The 22422-nt window shown below is 40.0% G+C and overlaps 1 protein-coding gene across 2 annotated transcripts in view; it reads right to left on the bottom strand.

The window, feature by feature from the left end:
• CDH13 (cadherin 13) overlaps window positions 1-21218 on the bottom strand; it is a 515595-nt gene extending 494377 nt beyond the window's left edge. For both annotated transcript variants that reach the window (XM_074912996.1, XM_074912995.1), the window contains exon 1: window positions 21071-21218. In XM_074912996.1, coding sequence (XP_074769097.1) covers window positions 21071-21115 — 45 coding nt within the window. In that variant the 5' untranslated portion in view covers window positions 21116-21218. The remainder of the gene's footprint in view (window positions 1-21070) is intronic.
• Between the last annotated feature and the right edge of the window lie 1204 nt (window positions 21219-22422).

The following is a 22422-nucleotide window of genomic DNA, read 5'->3' as shown; positions in this document are numbered from 1 at the left end:
TGCTACTAGATATTGCTACCAGATGTTCTAGAATTATATGCAACATTATGCTCAATTTTAACTTTTACAAAATTACAAGCTAATAAAATATGACACTGCTGTATTCAAATGATTTATTAAAGGAAAAGCCATTAAGTTCTTTTTAAGCTTCACACCCTACTACCCCAAATAACTCTTCATTATATACATCAGTGAGCAGATGCAAACGTCTGTACCATTTTGAGATTTCAGTACTATCCCATATACCAATTATATATCCAGATGCCTTTTGCTTTAACAGCCTCGTGCACATCTGTCCATCTTAACCTGAAAGCATGATGACTGTTCATTTCATGGTTAAACTACCTGCAAGATGACAAGTCCAGGTTTCACACAGGTCATGTAAGGATCGTCTTTCTGCCACACAAGTGAGCTTGTACACAGCTAAGGCGACACTTTACAGAGTGAAAACACTTGGAAGTTAAACACTGGGATTACCGAGTAACAGAACATACAAAAAATTTGCTATGCTGTATTCAATTTCATTTAGACACCTCACTCTGCAAATGATTTAAAGAGATGGGTATATTTGTTGTGGGATTTTGGGGTTGGGGTGTGTCTTTTTTAAACACTCATACCCTGATGATAATCAAAGTACAGGCTTTATTTTGTACAAGCTCCCCAATTAAAGTCACAGAGCAGTATGTAATAGCCAATGTAGCTAACAGCCTTTCCCATCCACAATCACAATAAACATAAGTAACATCAAACAGGAGTGACAGCCAGTAATTATGGAACTGAAAATTGTCGTGGATTCTTATGTACTAATGAAGTCAGGCACAAATATAGTAAATCTAAATAGCTCCTTTCAATCTTCTAACAGGAAAATACACACATTAACTGGTCCACAGAGTACTTTAAAAGTTTATATAAATCTGTGTCTAGGCAAGCAAATAAAATATTCCACCTAATTCTACCCTCACATGTAGCAGCAGAAGGTCCTCACCAAGTAAAGCAAATTACTGCAGCTTGAAGCTTGTAACAGAGCCCATTAGAGTTGAAGGCACTGTGAAAAGGTCCTCAAACTGTGTTCTAAATCAGAGGCAAGTTCACTTAAGTCAGCAAAATCCCCCTGGGACAACATGGAGAAAAAGAAATGCAAGTGCAGAGTGGCTCCAGCTTAATTCCAGCAGTTCAACAGCTTATACAGGAGACAAGAATATATATGTATTACTTCATAAACTTATTTTATTGTAACTACATCATTTAGAGAGAAAAAAAATGAGCAAACACAAGAAAGGAAAAGGGAGAAATAGTGAGGGAGATCAGCCAGAAATTATTGTTTATAACTTTAGATATCCAATCCTCGGTTAATGAATACTCGTCTAGCTCCACTGAGGTCACAGTAGCCGCACAATTTACACAGCTGAGCATCTGACTCTAAATATTTAACTGTTCAAAATTCTAGTGTGCATCCTTGCGTAGCAGAGCTTCTCTGACTAATCACGCTAGAGGTAACCACATCTTAAGTGTGTAGTTCTAAATTGAGTAATATTACCATTAATAACAGTGCCTAATTAAGACATCTATAATGTTTTTAATGAGAAAAATTGAAAGTCCTTCTGGAATTTTTCCAGTCAAATTAATTCTGAGGACTTTAGACGTTATTACAAGTAATGTTACAGGAATGAAAATTAGGCCTAAATTAGGACACGTCACTGTATTTAAAAGCAGGACAAGAAAGGAAACACATTCCATTTGCTCCTTTATACACAATTCACTGGTATAGCATTGCACCACAGGGGAAAATAAAAACACCATTTTGTAGTCTGCTCTAAGTTACTCTGCATATAGTTATACCTGATGCATCTCTAAGGTCTGCACATATTTTGACACTTTGCTTTCAGGCTCTTTTTAAATATCACATCACTATTCTCTTGTGAACAAATATTTCCAGAATCTCAAAGTGATAACTCCTATGGATTATACAAGCCCAAATCCTTTCAGCTATAATTCACATGAGTTATGTTTGTCAAAATGAGAATTTCCTCTGTGAGGCTGCACGTTTAGACAGAGAACACCTGTGGTTAAAAGGGATCAGATCCAACCTGCTAAAACTGTACAGGAAGGAAAGAATCCACATGGTCCTGAACAGTTCTCTTCAGGATAACAACCAGACATTTGAAAAGCCATCAAACCTGGCAAGTCTTTATTTGTACTTCGATCAGACCAGTCCTTCAAACTACTCCATGCACATTTCTGGTCCACAGTTGTTGTTTCTTTACTGCTGCTTTCATTCTAAGAATTTAGCAAGCGTAAACCCACAAGTCTGCTATGTGGCTGGGCTAGGTTACTTTGAAGATATAAAGACACTCAATCCTTGCTCTTCAAAGCAGCTTATTTGAGCACTTGCTTTCATACCAGTAATGTGAGTTTAAGTGTGTTCAAAAATAACACAGGTTCAAAACACAAGAGCAAGAGTCATGACTGTGTTCTGACTGGATATTATATGAATGGTTTTGTATGGCTTGGACTCAATTTAGAGGAACGAAGTGAAGCACAAACAGAACCCAGGTTTGGGTTTGGGGTTTTTTTGTTAGGTTTGTTTTTTTCACGTTTAGAAACTTCAATATAAAGGCATGAAGGTAAGTTAAGAGAATAATGAGTTAGATATGAAGTATTACCTTCAGGAGTAAAAAAGCCACTGTAGCTTTACAAAACCTGCAAAGTTTGCCATTATTTTTGCTTGACCTTCACTGTGTGTATAATCCTACATATATTAATGACACCTTCACACTTGTATACATACACACAACGTGTATATGCATACACATAGTATTCTCTTGATTGCAGTACCTAATGCCTTCACATTTCACCTCCCCTCTCTACCATGAAAGGCTTCTATCTCCAGATCACTCAGGTTCCAAAAACAAAATCCGAGTTCTGCAATTTGCTGTGTCTTAATAAACAGAAACACATCAGTGTGTGTTTCAGGCAGGTCATCTAATTAGATAGTTCGCCTTTGAGAGTAGATATTGCACAAAAGACTTTTATTAATGCATTGTACTAACACTGAGGATGTTGTCAGTGCTTAGATAATATTTTGAATGGGCTTACAGTTTACAGTGATTAGAGTTACGAGAATAGCAAGGACATTCAAACATACATATGTTCCCTAAAAGCTCAGGGTGGTTTACCCTCTTTCAGATCAGTTCTGTTCACAAAATCCTAGCTTAATTGAATTGTAAGGACTCCTTGGAGAAAGAAAATCTGGGTTTTATCTTCTGTTAATACCATAAATATTAAAAGCAGAAAATAAACTAAATGTTTAACTGGTATTGATGCTGCACACATATACATCTTGGATTTTTACAAACTTCATCACAATCATTGCTCTCAAGTATAATGCCAAAATGATTACCAAGTTTAAAGATCAAGCATTACTTTTCAGGGCCTTGCAGGTCAAATGCTGCACCACTATAAACGTGGAAGTCTAAGAAAAAAGTGCTAGTGTTGAGCTAATATACATATATGGCTGCCATAAATACAAATTCATATTCAAACTGTAGCACTCATATTGGCCAATATTCCTTTGTTTCTTACCAAGTGTTTCACATACAGAAGTCTGATGAAATATTATTCAAATAACTGATCCTTAGGTATGCAGTTTAACCTCTAGTTTGAATTGTAGTATAAAGAAAGAAAAACCCATTTGTAGTAGTCAGCTTCAAATTATCTGATGTAACACTTTCAGCTAATATTTCACTGAGGACCCTAAAGGTTGTTATATGATATTTCTGGACTGCACAGGATACTACATGTAAAAAGGAGACCACCAACTTGGTCACGTGAGGAAGTTTGGTCAGGTAACACTTCTCACCATTTCTTTCCCCAGAGCATCTCAGAGTAAGACTGCAAGCTACGGGAGAGAGTGACTTACATGGCAGTTTCAGCCATTGGAGAAGAATTTAGTGTCTGCACCAAGCCTCTGTAAAAGAAAGAGTTGTTGCCTGAGCTCAAAAGTAGGTAGATGAACACATTATTCCAATGAAGAAGAAAACTGTAGTGATTTGTTCTTTCATGCAGAAGGAGAGAAGCATTCCTAGCAGACCACCTCCCGTCTTTTCTTTGATCACAGTTAACTGCAGACAGCACACAGAAAGGATAGGAACCTAATTCTTTCAAGTAGTTTAAAGCATGACAGAAACATGGATCCAGCAATTGTCACATGTGCTACTGAGTTGTTTGACGCTGCATCTCTAACAATACCTACAATTTCATTCCATAATTCCCCGAATGCCTTTGCACATTAATGCCTATCAGGATGACAAAGGAGGATGAACTCGAAATGGACAGCCTGATGACTTCTGTGAGTCTGTGCAAGATGGGGTTTATCCAGCAATGTTGAAGAGCAGCTGTGAGGATTCTGTTGTCCATCTGCCAGGACTCACATGGATCCTCATATAAAATATGTTTTTCAGTGTCTGATTATCATGATTTAGAGGGCAGAGGGGATGAGGTATAGTAAATACAGGAAGAATAAGAGAACTTACTGCAAGATAAATCTTTTCTGCTTTTATTTTTAGATATGTAACACAGAACTTGCTTTAGATGCTCACAAGCAAGATTTAAGTTGCCAAACAAAGAAAGTGACAGAGTACTCCTGAAGAAAAAAAGAACCTCAGATGAGAAAAAAGGACAATATTCTTAAAAACCCCTCCATCTTAATCTTATTTTACTTTTAGTAAAGCATTGATGTCAACAATGTATTTCAGATTATTGAACAAGAACAAAATGACAACAACCAAGCTTCCCCTTCGGGTAAAGTCATTCTGTTAACCACAACTCCCCAAGTGCACTACAAATACATCTTCATCATCAGAAGACTGCAACATATCTTTAAAGAAAAGGATTAAATGCTAGCAGTCAAATGCACTACAGAAATAGTGGGATGGATTTTTCATTAAGAGACATGCTAGTTACTGTAATTAAAGTTGTAGTTTTAATAAACAGAAAGAGCACAATACACTTTCCAAGATCCCCACCCCCAACATGTTGCTCTGGGTTTTCAGTACTGATGTGTGATTTAGGGCTTCTGAGCTGTGACTACATCCTACATGTTAAAGACTTCCTATAGGACTTTGCACAAAGTACTTTCTTGCTTTGTACTTTAGCTTTCCCTGCTCTTAAGTGTTATCATCATCTAACTTCTCACAGAAGTCAGGAAAATAAAAGTTAGAAATATAGTAGCATATAGAAAATGAGGTCCCTTCATTATGTAAGGTTATTCATAGCCCTCAGTGATGCAATTCTGCATTGAAAGATACATCCACCAGGCGTTCTTAACTATAATAAATAGCTGTAAAAGGCAATTGAGAAGAGGCATGCTGAATACGGGTCGTCTGTCTTTTCCCTGTATTTGCACTGCTCTCCAACTAAGGGTTCAGCTTCATACAATTCCCATGCAGCTCTGTATTCGCAAGAGGCAAGTGCCCCAACTTCAGTCAAATTGCAAGAAGAGGGAAAAAAAAAAAGTATCCAGCATCTCTTGAAACTTAGCTCATTTGCCTCAGAGCTATGGTTTTAGTTATATCCTCAAAAGGACCTGAAAGCTCATGGCTTAATTTCTCACTCTTCTAAATGCTAGCATTTTTGACTAAGAACTTGTTTTTGTAGTTTTTTCATTTATCAGTTTCTGCCGCTCTGGAGCCAGCATTTCAAAATCCCTTACTGATTGGCCTCCAGCAGTCCATAAAAATCTTACAGTAAATCCTGCAGCTGGAGACATGTTGCTGGTACCTTGCCGGATGCACTAGACAGCAAAAAGAAATAAATGGCTAGTGTTAGAAAGAGTATTAACTTAGTTCCACAGAGCATTTACAGATTTTTTCTGATTTTTTTTTTTTACTTTTGGTTTCACTTGGTTCACAAAGCAACTGTAAGACTTAAAGTTCTCTGCAAAGTTACTGTTCCCTGCCAGAAGACCCAGCTCTATCTCCTAGACCAATTGGTCTGTACTCAGCAGCTCCAGAAACCCTGGAGACTGGACTCCGAGACAGTCTGTCAGACGGTAACTGACCCCTCTCAAAGAAATCAGAATTGCTTCTTTTTGTTCACATACCTTTTTTAATAGTACACTAGAGATTTCTCACTATTAGGTTTCAAAACCCTTTGCAGCTGGGGAAAATGAGGCATAGGCTTGCTCCTTAAATCTTCGGAATCTCTGGATAGCAGAAGCTCATCTTTCTAGTCATTGTACACAGGACATAGTCATGGGTCTCCAGACTGATGCTGGAACTCTGAAATCTTGACTATCAGACAGATAGTCAATTTGCAGACTCCTCCTTTCCAATATACTTCCTTTATTTATCACAAGCATAATGCGACGTTGAACATGTCAGGGACTACTCTTGGTGGCAAACAAAAAGTTAATGCTCTCCAAAGTGCAGTTACTCACAAGACCATCCTGACATTTCAGAAGTTAAGAGGAACTATTATTAGCTGCGTCTAATAATATTGCGAGTTCCCACCCATGGAATCTGTGTGCAATCCTCCATTGAATTGGCAGCCTTTGGCAGTTTCACTGCCTCATGATTTGAACCAGGCAAGCCTCAAAAAACACTGCCACAGCCCTGTGTAGCCAGCTTGAAAATATCTTTACTGCTCTAGGGAGATGAGTGATCCCTTTGGAATTGGTTTTTGGAACGGTAAAGTAATGAATCACTAACAGCTTTAAAGTAGACAAAATGTATTGCAACACAGCATGTAGTGCCGCAGAACCAAAGGAAATCTGTTTACAGTGCTTCAACAGACACTTGAAATCAAGATGCTCAAGAAGGATGGAGCTTTTGACTCTTAACAGCCTCAAGTGCTGTGAGTGCAGTTATCCCTACCAGGGCCAGCAGCCATTCCCTGGTGCCAGGGGGGATGGGGCTCTGACCCCCAGGCATGCTAGCCAAACACTCAGCAAGGCAAGCCCCAGCTCAAGGGAGGGTGTCCACACAGAAAACAGGGCAAGGGAAAGAGCAAGAAATAACCTGCTTTTTCCTGGGCCTGCCGATGCATGTACTTCAGTGCCAAGTACAGAGATCAGAAATTACTTCTGTCATTCAGACACACTCACTGCCTACATCCTCCCAGCCACAGCTGCCTGGAAACCTCGTCACTAAGATTTACACTGTATTTGGTAATGGGACAAGGTTGCCACCAAACTTCATAATCAAGCCAAAGGTCAGTCTTCTGCACGTGGCTGGTGAGAAAAGGCACTGCCTTACAAATCAAATTCTTAATGAAGCAGCACAGACTGAAGAGAGAAGCTAAAAAAAAAAAATAAAATCAAAGGAGTTTAAGAGTTTGATGTACAAAAAGGCCAAAAGCTCAAAACCCTCCTTAACCTAAGGACACTCACAGCCACAGCTATTGCTTAAGAAAGCTGCCTGCCCTACTTCTGTCCAGCCAAAGCTAGGCTGTTACACAAGTAAGATGCCTTGGGCCAGAAGGAGACTAAGTAAAAAGGAGCATAACTCTGAAGGGAACAGTTAAAACCTTGTCTGGGAAAGATGGCAAATTTGATGTAGTAGTGCTGCTTATCCAGGGACTAATTACATGTTTTACAGCAAAGAGTTACTAAATAAGACAGAATATCAAGGAATCCCTTCCTTGAAGGATGCTTTCTACACATTAAACTGCAGTCACACTTTTCTCGTGGAGCCTGAGAGAGGGAGGCAAGTACTACACACCTTCCAGTCCAGCAGCCCTGCTTCAGCAAGAAGCCTTGCCAATAACACTGAACAAAACCAGAGAGATTTGTTGTTTACAGGTGCTAAGGTAGCTAGCTGATCAGATAGTTTACCGATTCACAACAAACGTTTGGAAGAAGGGCAAATTAAAAGACATGCTGATTATTATTTAAGGAGATTGCTCAAGATTTGCTATTAATGAAATTCATGTAACCACATCCACAGAAGACAACTACACAGCAAACCAGAAAAGAGGAAAGCAGGATGAGAAGGGAAAAATGTTTCTCCCTGCTGCATTGGACTTGACCAGCCTATGCCAGGCAGCAGGGTAGTACAAATTAATCAAGGAAGGGCTATTGCTCAGTTAGGCAGCTCCAGACCCAAAAAACCATCCAAATTCCATTGCATCAACTGCAAAGTAGTTTTAGAAATACCAAAAATAGTTGTAGCAATACCAGATCAGAGCTCTACCCCAGGTGCTGCATAGCCTTCTCTCCCTTCCCCAAAGAGGCTTAAGAAAAGTTTACCCTTATCACTTCATTCAAAATCTACCCCTGCCCTCAGAGCTTGGCACAAAATTCTGCACACTGTGTACATCTCTAGCTTGTAGGCTGAGAGAGATGTACTGCATGTACTTCCTCTGATTTTAAAGCAAAGGAATGTGCTCACAAATCAACAACAGTTTTATGAGGAAAAGGAGGGAAGATCTTGAGTTCCCATCATATTTGGAGCCATATTCAGAACTACACCCCAGGAGCAGTCACGACATGGGGAGTGGCAGCGTAACAGGCCTGGCATGCCCCTGACTCAGCCACGCTGCTATTTTAAAACCCCAGCTCTTCTGGGGGGGGGGGGGGGGGGGGGGGGGTAACTCAGAGCAAGACTGAACCTTGCAGTGAGCCCACTGCAGCCCTAACTGAACAGGGGTATTTACACCCTAAGGCACCCATAGAATTACTCACTTTTGAAGTTGCTCACAGCAGTAGTAAGAGGTGGCTGAATCCCAGCTAAGGCTGTAGCTAGCTAAGGATTTCAACAGAAAGTTTCCACGGGTACCTGAGCCTTACTTCTGTATTGGTACTATTAATTTAACGTGACGGTTGCAGTGACACTTCACGTTTGAAATACAGACTGCTGCCCATCAGGCAAGCGAACCAAGACCAGCATGCCAATTGTACAAGCATAGCTTATCAAACAGTAAAGATTTTGGGATGCAGCAGACCTGAACTACAGGCCAATCCCTGAACTAGAGAAATCAAAGTTGACTTGAACCTCTACTACAGTGTCAGGCCAGCTGACACACACTGTCCTGGTGTAAAACAGTGGATCTCAGGCCTAGAAGCCTCTTTGCTACCCAGGGTCCTGAGGCAGAAATAAGAATGCTAGTTTGCCTGCAGTCATTACACATGTACAGGGAAAAACTGCAGAGTAACTGTTTTTCTATTTTTGTTTTCTTTCCAATGTTTTAAAAGGTCAAATGTATTTGCACTCTGTTGTGTTCTCTTTATCAGTGCTTAAACTCAGGCACAGCCAGATAAATCATGAGTCCTGCAAACACCCCAGAAACACAATGTCAGAAGTAGATCCATTGTACACAAATTGTATGCTCAGTTGTCATGGGACTATTGTTTCCATTTTAAACACGGAAGAACCCGCAGAAAACTCGCAACTAGTTTGTAAGCGTGCCTGAAGTCAGGTTCTCTTCCCTTTAATCTTAAAGGCCAGCTGAAGAGCAAAGATATGTTAGAAAAATAAGAGACAGGATAAGTCTGTGAAATTATATATTAACAAAAGTGGTAGGGGGAGGGAAATCATATACTATCTGACAAAACTTTGGAGCATTTCTGTCTCATAACAGCTGACCTATAATACTCATTTCAGCAAGACATTGCCCAAATTTTCCTGGGCTTGCTTCATAATTATTTCTAGAAAGCCAAAACGGAGTTGTCCTTCCCCTCCCCAGGTTCCCCAGTCTTTTCCTACCTTGTCATTTTCTCTGGGACATACTCACTTCTGCCAGTATGTCCTTAAAAAGCATGCTTGTGCTACACAGAGGATGTGTGGGAAAGAACCTTTCTGATATACATAAAATCATTTCAGACAGTTAAAGAAGTGACACAGTTTCAAAAGGAATTGCAGCGTACTCTCCTGCAACGAAGGCTGGCCTGGCCTCACACCTTATACCCAGTTTGTTCTCTGTTCTCTCCTTTCCCATTCCCTCAACAGCCAACTAGTCAATTAGAGGAAGGTATCTCCTCAGTTTTATTTCATCTGTGCGGTAACAAGTTTCCCAAAGCATCAGTAGAATGGATTTAATGATCATGAACACAACAATGTCAAAGAAGCGGAGATAAATGTTGTCTATTAAGACATACAACAAATGATAATAAAGAAGTCCCACCAACACATAAAATGCAGACAAGAGGAGAGTTCTGTGGCTGGGCAGCTAATGAATGCTGGAAACAAATGCAGAGTTTTACAAAGGATTAAATTTCCTGCCTCTCATAAACCAGCATGCTGATACACACACAAGTGTGCATGAAACAGAGGAAAGAACCACTGTTTCCCAATGCCAACAGCTTCAGATCCAGATGTGAGCAAGAGCTCTGGATATGGATGTCAGCCTAAACTATCAGGTAAGATCCTGTGGAAATGAAGATGTGGAAATCAAGCAGAGTCGGACTAGATGCTGTGTTCCATTCCTGTATACACCTGTTAACTGTATCACATAAAGGGCTGCTTTCCAAATCCTAAAGAGCTACAAAAAGTTACAGGGCATTGAATACCATTTTGCTTTTCTTTTTTCCTTAGTTTCGTTTCCCCTTCAGTTTTTGTGTGTTAAGGTTTGATCTTCTTTCTTGTATTCCTCAGACAGCCAAGGAAAGGATCAAGAAATTCATCAGCTATGTCAGCATTATTACTAAAAAACAATCCCAGACTTCTCTGGTTGGCTCTAAAAGATCAGCTTAAAACCATTATGGGGCAGCTAAATTAAATTCTCTTTTCTACACATGCAGATGCCTCCAGAGACTGAGGGACACAGAAGCAGGGCAATATGAACATACCAAGGAATGTACAAGATTGGGCCATATACACAGGTACTAACAGTAGAGTGCTTATAGCTGCCTACTACCTTAGCTAAAGGTTACAATTTAACACTGCACTAACTAGGCAATCCTCATATTACCCAGTGAAAAGAACGAGAACCTACACAAAACACTAAAGGAAAGTGACTCCTCAGGTATGTCTGGTTTTCCTCATGCCACAGGAAAAATCTCCATCTTCTCATCTATCACCAGAATAAAAACCAAGCACCAAGAACAGGGATGGACTTTTCCCAAAGGCCTGTTGAAGCCCATCTAAGTGAAGTTAAACCACAGTACTCAATAGTATTCATCCTTTCCCTCAACACTGAAAGTTCTGGAAAAAAGTTTGAGTAGAAAAACTAAAGACACTCAGACTATCTGAATTTTTTTCTTTGAGCAGATGAAGTGGAACAGAGAAAAAGTAATTTGAACAAGGAAATTACAGGAATGCTGATGCTTCCAGTCAGCCTGGAGGTAAAGCAGGAAGAACCACTTGTGCTGTGCATGATTGCTTTTTCTTCCTTCATATCCCAGCTAGACTCCACAAACACAGAGCGTGCAGAAATCAGAAGTCAAGAACAAATTGGAAAAACAATTTTGTTCAGGTTCAACATCAGTTGTGGCAGACAACCAAGTCAGTTCCTATTTTAGCCAGACTTCTTCAGCCACCCATAATCAAAGTTTAGCTCTCATGCACAGCAAGAGACAGGTTCTGTGCTTGTTATGCCTTTGACTCATGAAGGAACAAAAGTGTTAAAAATTGTAGAAAGAAGATCGAATCCATATTTCAAAGGGACACAACCATATGGGAAGAGACAGCTGTTCCACAAAAGTCAGAGGTTAGCTTTCAATAGTTCATACAAGTCTACAGAGTCTCATGTTTGGGGCTTGTAACAAAGGGTCCATCCATGCGTCATTATCCGCCCAGGAATTCAAACCTTTTGGTGTGTCTCACCACCAGTGACACTTTAGGACAGCCGTGTCACACTTCCACAAGCTAGACACAGGAGTGGAATAGCCATGAGCAGGCAGCTCACCTCCTGCCAGAGGAGCCCAAGTTTTTGGTTGCTTTGCCTCCCCTAATCTGAGGAAAGGAAGGAAGATAGAAACTTTTATTAGTGAACAGATGGTGGGGGGAAATATTCTGCCATTGAGACTACATGTCACACTGCAGGAGAAAGATCCGGCACCTCTCTCCTGCCCAGGTGCTGGAAGTATAGTTGGTTATTATATGTCCATGTCTTCTACCCCAAACTGTTTGGTCTCAAATGCTGTAAGTAAATATAGCACTGCCAGCCTCATCCTCCTCCTCTGCTCCAACTGATCATTTTGCCAGCAGCCATCACATAAACACCAGTTGTAAGCGAGTACACTCCATTTTCATTATGCTTAAAAGAACTCTGTGCGGTTATGATTAGCTAAACATTTTCTCTTCTTTGTTTCCTCTAGATGCAAAATCCTAGCTGTATAGAGATTGGCAGATCTTTGGCAAATCATAGCTAATTATATTCTTGAAAGTTGAGCAGCATTATTAAAATAGTACTACATACACCAGCTTCTGATTGGCCTAAAGACTGAATTTATTCTGGGCTCCCTCCAATCAGAATTAATCTTGCTATAGTACAATGAACTGTCACTACTGAATCAACACCAGCAGCAGAAGTGACAGCAGCCTACATCATTACTCAACTAAGATAATAGAACTAAAGTCATTGAAACAGGCAGATGTTAGAGGCTGTCTCCCATTTCAGACTAATGTTCCTGTCGTAACTCAGCATTTATTTTAGGGAAGCAAGGATAAATTCATTACCATTTGCAGGGTGCTCAGATATAATAGTAATAGAAGCCATGTAAGCCTCCCAGTATGTACACCATGGAAAAGCACGTGACATTGCTACTAACCATCCTTCACCTAGATAGAACAACGTGGGGACATGCCATCAATCCATGTCCACTGAAGACCTACTATACTATATTAGTGTGAGCAGCAGCTTGCTGTTGCACACTCGGAAAACTAAAGTCAAGAGATATGCAAGACAAGAATTCATTTCAATGTGTTTCATGATTTATTCCCAGCATTCTTACCTTATTTCCTGGTAACACACTGTATCTGAAATTATCATCTAAAGTGCTGCTCTTTTGTTAGATTGCAATAATCAATATCCTCACTGCACAGAATGCCACACTTCTGCATTGACAACTAAACTGTGTAGATCCGACAATTAGGGAAGACTACTGATGACATTTATAACTGGAGACTGATTGGTTGGGGTTTTTTAATGCGATATTTTAATTAAAAGCATTAGAAGAAAATAATGATTCCAAAAATAGAAGCAAATGTCAGAGTCTTATCTATTTCTGAACAGTAGTGTAAGTGGGTGCAAAAAGGTGTACCTTCCCATTACTGCTAGGCTTTAATTAGCATCCTTACATCTTTGTTCCATTGAATAATGTCTTCTGCAATGATATTGCCACATATTAAGGAAAGGTGATCAAATATCATCTTAACTACTTTAGTGTTCAGGTCAGAGCTGTATAACAATAAATTGATAGGATTATCAATACTCATAAATCAAGATTCATAGAGCTCATAGTCCAGTTAGTTCAATTAGATCATGAATTACGAAACAAAAAGACATTTGGAAGAATAAAACCACTTAGCCTGACACACAATACAACTTTCAGGTAGCAGGCTAACACAAATGTCCAGAAATCAAAACTGATTTTCACATATTGTTCTATTTTAATTTCATTCTTAATTATCTTTACCCATAGGATTTCATTTTGCATTTCACCCAAATAGGATGATGGATAATAGCCATGACTTCCTGACACTTGCAAGACCAGTTATCTTATCTTGGCAGAAGGTCAAACTGAACACCTTTTAATTTGGCCAGTTACCTAACTGTACTGAACAGCTCAAGCCTGCGGCTCAGATATCCATTCCTGCTGTGTAGTGCAGTTGGAATTGCTCAGCTTCCTCTGACAGAGCTCTGGAACAATGGGTTTAAGGGGGAAGGAAATACCCATCCAATTCTAATGGCTATTTCCATCTCCTTTCACTTAGAGAGCCAAGTATCAGATACTTTGGATTTCCTGCTTTGTCAACAATAGAGCAGTGCTATGTTCAGCTCTCACATTTTGTTATAGCTGTTTGTTGTCTGATAAAACGTGGTTCCTCAGGGAAAACAGAGGGCTGTCTCCAGAGAAATGTACAAATACACTTTATTTGGCAGTAGGGGAACTCAAAGCCAGCAAGTTTATCTATGGGAAAACGCAAGATCTTGAGAATGCTGTTCCCAGGGCTTCCTCTGTTTGAGAGCAGTTATCAACAGTTGTCTCTAAAATGTAACAGACATTTCAAAGCCCACCTTACATCAAGAAAGCCATAACAGGCAGGGGAAGGAGCAACTTTACATGATTTCCCCCCTGTCTCCATCCTCATATGCTGTCTATACAAGCTATGGATCATACTCCCAATTCATGCATGCTGGGATAGCTCCCTAGTGCATCCAAATGAATTTATAACAGATTGGAATTTCTGCCTTTGTACAGTGACTCCATGGACAGCTGCCAGCTGTCATTTTACTCTTATGGGTTCAAAATCCCCTATGTTTGACTCCGAGATTCTTCTTTAAAGACAGTTTGTACATAAACCCTTCTTGCAATTCCAAGTTATGCCAAGACAATGAAAAGAAATAGATTAAGTGTCTATAAAGTAGATGAGCCGATTATCAACGTAATAAGTGTGTTGTAACATGCTTTTTTGCTCCATAGCAATTCAAACAAAATTCAATGTGCTAACACTTTTATGGATTGATTCGAAACAATATGAGAAGTCATTCATCCTCTTTCTACCTCTGCCACAGATGTGCTACTGTCCATGTGGCAGACAGCCATTAATGCATGGAATCAGTATGCTCCCAGCTGTGTTTCCAGCCAAGCTTGCCAACTTCACCCTGAAGCAGATAAGGAGCACTCACAATTAACACAGCTTAGGGGAGGAAAAAGGGGTAATCTCCAACAGTAGTCTTTAGCACACAATAGCTGAGAAAAGCTTACAGGTATAAATATTTGCAAGTGACCACGTCTTATCCTAAATTCAAGATGTATGCATACATATTTCTTTGCATACAGTCACAAGGCTGTGACAGCTTAATGGCCTAGATAGAACCCGTGGTTTTCAGCATTTTGGGTCCTTGTTACACACAAGTACTACAAGATCCATCTGCCATGATCACTCATTTGCTAAACACTTCTTCAAACTTTTAGGAACTCACTTTCTGTCTGTACTCCTATTAACACAGCCTTCATACACACAGGAATTATTTGCTCTTCATTACATACCAGACCGCAAAGTTCTTGGGAATTAAATATTTGCTTTTAGGAATATATACATTGCCATTACCAATAAGAAATTGAACATTAGTTGCTCACAGCAAGAGAACAAAAGAGTTTAGACTGAAATAGATAGCTATTATTTGGTGGGTTTCTTAAAAGTAAAATGATAGTTTGGGGAGTAGAACCTTTATTAAATGGAGTCTGAGGAGCCCTAGGCTTATTCATTTCAGAGAGTTGCATATGGATGCCCCACTTTGAGGCACTTCAAAAACTTGAAGGTGGATGTTCAGCTCCCTAAAAACAAGGCCCATAAAGATACCAAATTAGGCATCCATACATGGATATTCATAGATATCAGAAGTTATTTAAACACCTTAATCAGCTTTTCCAAGTGGTTAGAGATACGGATAACTGCTGTGTGCTGAAAAAAATTCATCCCGCCCCACTCTTAACAACTCATATTTATTTTAGTCTGTTCTTAGAACCGTTTTAGCCAGCTCCATCAAACAAAATCTTAAATTCCTTCTTTTTTCTTTAGCCAAGAAAATTAATGGTGCAAAACAGTAGAATATTGGATAAGTTAGTAGTGGAATGAATAAGTTCTCTTCATACAAAACAGTAAAGCTTTCAAAGAATTAGATTCTTCCATTTCAGAGAATACTGTCCACATCAACACACCAAAAAAAAGCAGTGGGCGAATTTCCAAGACCTTTGAATAATGAAACAGTGGTTAATAAAGCAAGTCTTATTTGTCACTCCTCTTTGGCATTTAATATCCTACTGATTTGTATATACTAACATTGTGCTAGCTACAGGACACATGAAGTGACAGAAAAACAGTCTCCCATCTGGGTTGGTCTCATCCATCTGGTGATTAGGGCAGGGCACAGTGCAACCATATGGCCATGATCAAGAATCCACTAATATCATCCAGAGTTAACTGGGAATGGCTACAGCCTAGTCTCCCAAGGATGATAAATTCCCTCTCACTCTGTCTCTCCTCCCCAGTGGACATGGTAGATTTGTCTTTTTGCCTGCAAAGATGAAGTTTTGCTGGCTAGAATACTAGTGATGTACAAAAAAGTGAATTCGGTACTTGTACCTGTCAAAGATGGAATGAAGTAATCATTTCCATGAAACAATTAAAAAACCCCACTAACCTCATATTTCCATCTCAAGACCCAGATGAAGCCCCCCTCCTCCTCAAAGGCTTATGCTGACATAGGAACTCTGAAACCTGAGGCCAAAATCCTGACACACAGCACATTGGTAGAACCCAGCAGCTGAAGAGTAGAGTTGTGACTCCAGCAGTGATGCAGCAAGAGTATATCAGCTGTCATCTAGCTTGCCCTTACATATTAGTAGAATGGGAAGACCCACTTATCTAACAACAAACGGGAAGAAAACAAAAGGCAGAACTTCATGTCTTCTCAAACAGGCACCACTACTGCTACAGACTTCTAATAGCTCCTGTTGCACTGGTCTATTGAGATACCTTTTAGAAATACTCATTTCCTAGCTGACAAGTCACTAAAAATCAAGTCAATAACCCCCAGAGGGTCACGGCACGAAGATATTATATGTGCTAGAATAAGCTTTTTCAATTTTTGATCATCAGAAGCAGAAACCAGTTCCCAACATATTGCCTGAGCTACATCTTAAATTGAAAGACAGAGTCTCAAGTGGTACACAACAAAGGGCGTTTAATTGTAACAACGTAACGCTAGGAGCATTTTCACAACCAGTTTCCACTCATGTATGGTAACAACTCTGCCCAGTAAGGAGTCTGGTCAAGTCCTATGTAAGAATATCTTTAAAAGGTTAGTGCTATTGCCTAAAGTCATACTAATTCACCAGGGGCCAACCTTCCCTGCAAGGCAGTATTTGACAAATAGCACAGCATGACTACTAGAATGGCTCCGTGTTTTGGGAGACATCATCTTTTGAATGAGATATACAAGTAGAAGATCTCTTTGACTATGGAACCAAAAATGATGGCTTGAAACTGTCAGGAGGAAGAATCAGCCTGCTCACAAAATGCTCATCAGTACAAATAATTATACATAATAATTGGCCATTGAGTTTCTTAAACATTTTTCAACTCTGATATAGCACCAGAGACATAGGATTTTTTCTCTAGAACTCTCAAATAATAAGCAGTCTTAAAAAAAAAAGACCTACAGCAACATTATACAGCAGGGAAATACTTGGTCAGAATTTGAGCATAATCTTTAATGTTATATCAAGAGACTTTGTGTGAGCAAGATTTTTCTTTTTTCCTGAAGCTGTTAAAATTTCTTTTTCTTTTAATACATGGGTGCCTGACTTTCAAGCTGTGCATGGAGCCCTCTTCTGGAGAAATTTGAAAAAATAAAAGCATAAGAATGCAGCATTGTGGGCTATGCATTTGGGGAAAGAGTTTTAGGACTAATTACTCACTATAATGAAAAGCTTGTAAAATTTATACATTTTTCTAATTAACTTAGTTGCAACCCAGTGGAACATGACAGTTATTGTTAAAGTTATCAAAAGAAATTTTTTTTCTTCTCTTGTAAGCTTTACTTACAAATTTTATGTTGATTCATCGGTCAGCATGAAGTGCATAACATACAAAAGCAAGCCTGTGAACAACTTTTGTTTTAAAACAAGTATTTTGTATACAGGCCTTTAGAAATTATCCTTTGGGAAAAAATGTAAAAAATAGTTTGATCTGATAAATTTAAAAATCTGTATGTATTTACAGCTTACTGCACACTGTATAGTGAACTGCACAAGCTACCAGAGTACACTTAGTTTTTCTTGACAGCTTCAGATCAATAAAGCTGTATATTATAGATATGCTTTGTAGTTTTAAAGGTGATCCTGAATTAAAGGATTACTTGAAACATCTTCCTCAGCTACTGCAGTTCATGTTCAGTTTTCCTCTTGGTGAAAGCAGGACAAACATTTGGTAGTAGTGTAGACTAAGTCTTTACAAAAGGAAAAAATCATTTACTGCCAACCTGTTTACCACAATTTTTACAAACATACTTAATAGGCTGCTTTGTTGAGACTAAAAAGTGATTCCCCCTCCTCATCCTTCTAATGCCTCAAAAATCAATTTTTTTATATTTTAGAAATGTACTTGAATTAGATACAGACCAAGAAAACACAAAAACAAAGTTACTAAATTTAGAAGTGATCTTTTAATAGAAAATAAAACTTTAGTTCATGTTCTCATGAACATAAGACTTTCCTCAAACTTTTTTCTTACACTGTAAACTTTGGTATCATTACTTCAAAATGAAGTTATTCTTATGTTCTACTTCCACACAAAGTATTGCATTAGTAGATTGCTAGTGCTTAGAAATCATTTTACCAAAATTGAGCTTTGCTGGTTCCACTAGCACTGTATTATGAGGCATTATTGCTACTGCTAAGGGAGAAAAAAAAAGAAAACTTATAAAAAAAATCCCAAAATGTGTTACAACCACTACACAGCCAGATGGCTGCATTTGTTTAATATGTTGTTTCTCACATTCTTCTGTTTACTTTTCCTGTCACATGAAAGTTGTGCATGTGGTGTGTCAAAGAGAAAAGCCAAACAGCATTTCAGTAATTCCCTTTCCCTAGCATGCTGTCATCTTCAGTTCATACTTTTAACATGCCAGTTCTCAACCACCTTAAACCTGAAGACAGAATTCTGTACACTTCCTTGTTATAGTCTAATTCATTAACTCTTAGACATGATCTATAAAGTAAACTTGGTATAAAAACACCAGGTAGAGACATTATTAGCCTATGTAGCTTTTTCTGACAAAGAAGGTGGGGGGCAGTTTAAGCACTGAAATACAGAGCAATGTTAAAGCACAAGCTCAGCCCTGCAGTATGCTAGAACTCATCTCAACCCAGTAAAGAGAAGAAACTCTGATGTATTGCTGAAAGTTATCAATAAAGCGCACAGTTGTTTTCAGAATCAGGTGTTCTGCACCTTGACAGATTTTAAGTAGATACTGATGTCAAAAATGTGGTTTAATAGGCCTTAGAAATCTGTCATGTATCATACTGCTTCTCCTACAAGGGACTGCTAAAGGAAATCCAAACTCAAGCTGATTAATTCAGTAGTGTGCGAGAGAAGACGGACAAAAAAAAGATCTGAAAACACAGAGGAAGCCGAGCAAACTGCAGTCCAGATGGCAATCCTCATACCCAAGGTGAGGGAGCACCAGCTCAGTGTATCCACAGGTTACCCTTACACTGTCTGTGCCCAGCCCCTCTGCTCCCTGAGCACTGCCCCTCACCAGCTGCCCTTCCAGGCTGGATCTCAGCCCACTTTGACAACTTCTCCTCCCCAGGAGCCCTTCGGGCATCCCCAGCCCACCGGAGCGGCGTTCAGCCCTCCCCTGGAGCAGCAGCCTGCCGGCTCGCTGCGGCCGGTCTCAGCAGGGCTGGCGAGCTGCCCACTGGCCAGCCCTCCTACACAGCCCACAGAGCCTCAGCCCGAGCGGTAAGGGAGGCCCTGCAAGAAACTCTTGTGTGTATCACCAGCACATGGGGCTCTGACTCCTCAAACTCATCCTTCACCAGTGCGTTCAGGCACCATACGCCTGGCCCACCGCAGCTGCTCTCATGTGTTAACTCCCTGCAGCAGGATTGTTACCCTGAACCCACCCAAATGCCTGTGCGCTTGCTCATGAGTCCCTAGTCACCGGGTCTCCCACTGTCCCATAACTTCAGCCACCCACATTCATGCTTTTACTCATCACTTTAAGCCAGGACCCAAATATTCTGTCCTTGATCCACAGTATATATGCATTCAGTTCACCCTACTGCTTCCTACTTACTCTTGGTGTATCTCCTCTCAGCAATAAAGCTCTCCCAACACCATCCCTCACCATTTTTCTCCTTATTATCCTATTTTGGAAAAAGCAGACTAAATGCCTGCTGGCAATTGCAGTTACACAAACAAGTGCAGACTCGGCGTCCCGACAACTAGTTTGACTCTCTAAAACCTACCAACCCCCTAAGGGTTAACAAAACCACTGAATCGCAAGTCAAAAAGGAATTAACTTTTATCTCTACTCAGCTCACGGGATGCCAGCGTCAATGTCACTAAATGCAAGTTTACAGGGCTGCTAAATGCATCTGTCTCTCTTTTGTCTTAAACTGGACAACAACAACAAAGGATTTTCAAACCTCCACAGAGCTTCCCAAAAAGTGAGCCCTGTACCAGGAGCGAGAGGAAAAGAGAGCAACCAGGAGGTAGCGAGAAGTCAGAGCCCAGCGAGTCCCTTTGCTTTGACAGACAGCAGCAGCAGCTCCGTGTTGTTAAGGCTGGGTGTTTTTTCCTCTGCTTTCTGGCAGAGGGGGATCTATTACATTTAATAAGAGAAAGGCTACATAGCAAGTCACTAACGGAGTATTACACATCTATCAAGAGAGTACGGGGAAGGGAACCTTTTGCAAGGTCTGATTTTATTTTTCCTCCATATTATCCCCCTCCTCCTTTTTTTTTTTTAAAAAAAAAAAAAAAGAAAAGGCAATAAATAATGTGAGCTGCCTATAACAGCCTATAAGCCTACTACCCGGCAAAAGCCACAGAGGAAAGAGGCAAATCAAAGTTGCAGCATTTCATATGACAGAAAATATTGCTGCTGCAGCTGCAACCGTGACACTTGAAAGATTCCCCCCACCACCCTTCCAGAAGGGAAACAAAAAAATGCTATATATCACACAGCAAATTTGTTGTAATTGTAAATCAAGGAACTATGAGATTCTACATTCCTAGCAACTGGCTTATAGCAGAGATCTTGCATCTTTCAACAGTAATTCAAGCAATGTATAATTACTCAGAAATCAGACCTGAATTACAAATACTTTCAAATCCAAATGCACAAGAGAGGGAAGATGAAAGAAAGCAAGGAAAAAAACCCACACATTTCTTACCTGGGACAGCAGAAAGGACAGAGTAAGTTGAGTTTTGTGCTGCATTTTGCCAGACTAGAAGGTACCAGAGGCTTTTTCATTCATGCACTCGGCTGCACTGAGCATATTTTCACTGTGAAACAGCCTTTGAGAAGAGACTCTGCCTTGAGAGCCAGCCAACTTCCCAAATAGATCAGCAGCATCATCACTAAAGCATTGGATAGAGTCTGATGACCAGAACCAATGGCTTTACAAGGATGATTTCTTCACAAAGCATCCCCATTTTGCATCACACATATTGGGCAAGCACCTCTCACAAACACAGCACCTTTAGAAAGCATTTTGCTTTGGTGTATTTGTGTGTTTAGTTTCAGTCTAACAAATCATGCCTTACAGATCTCAACAGTATTTTCCCTTTTAGAGAATGGAATTGCACAGAGAGAAATAAGAGCAACTCTGAGCACCGCTGCAAAGAGATTCTCTTTATTAAAATGTTAATAAGGTACGCTTTATTTGCTATAAATCAAAAAAATGACCACTGCAGTTTTAGTTACTTCCAACCCTTAGAAGAAGTGAAATTTTTCAGTGCAGCAGAAATACAGATTATATTTTGTGTTTTCCCCTCAATCTCACAAATCACAACGAAGACAGATCAATTCTAGCCTGCAGAAAAAAATCCATCATAAGGCAATAGATTTTATTAACTGCTCAGGTAATGGCAGAACTGGCTGTTGATTCAATGAACTTGAATCTAGGACAAAGTTTCAAAGGTGCATGCCCTTCAATTACAAAAAGTTTCCCTGTTTGGAAGAGGGGACCTGAGGTTTCAAGAACATGCTTTCACTGGATTTGTTATGTTGTAACCTAGCAAGTAACACCAGGCAGATGGACCAAAGATTACAGATTCCCCTGTCTGCATCTCCAGCTCCACCTCTCTCACCACTCCCCATTATCACAATGGTCCAGTCCTTTTCTGACTTGTCTGCTTGCAGTCGCCAGGGTTACTTAGAAGTATCCATCCCCCATTTTCAGTAGGGTCAAAAGCCTCCCCAGTTCCTGTGACTGACACTTTTCCCTTGCTTGCTCATCCAGCAGAGCCAGCTGCCACCACTTTCTGCTCTGCCCCACCACGGATGGCTGCTGCACCAGTAGAGATAAACAGAAATATTGGGAGGAGAAGGCAGGTAGGCAGATACAAAGGGATAAGCATTCAAAGGAACTGCCAACCACTTTGAGTTCCTCAGCATCAGCAGAAGCTTCCTGCTGGGAATGATGTTGTTTGATAGCTTCCCCAACAGCTGCTAGTCTACTGCTCACAGCTCACTTCTTCCTTTACTTATACACTGGACTAAAATTGAGGGAAAACACTGGCC

Source organism: Athene noctua, chromosome 9 (assembly GCF_965140245.1).
Source record: "Athene noctua chromosome 9, bAthNoc1.hap1.1, whole genome shotgun sequence".
Lineage (NCBI taxonomy): Eukaryota > Metazoa > Chordata > Aves > Strigiformes > Strigidae > Athene > Athene noctua.
The sequence above is the reverse complement of the archived record's forward strand: the minus strand, read 5'-3'. Positions and strand labels throughout refer to the sequence as shown.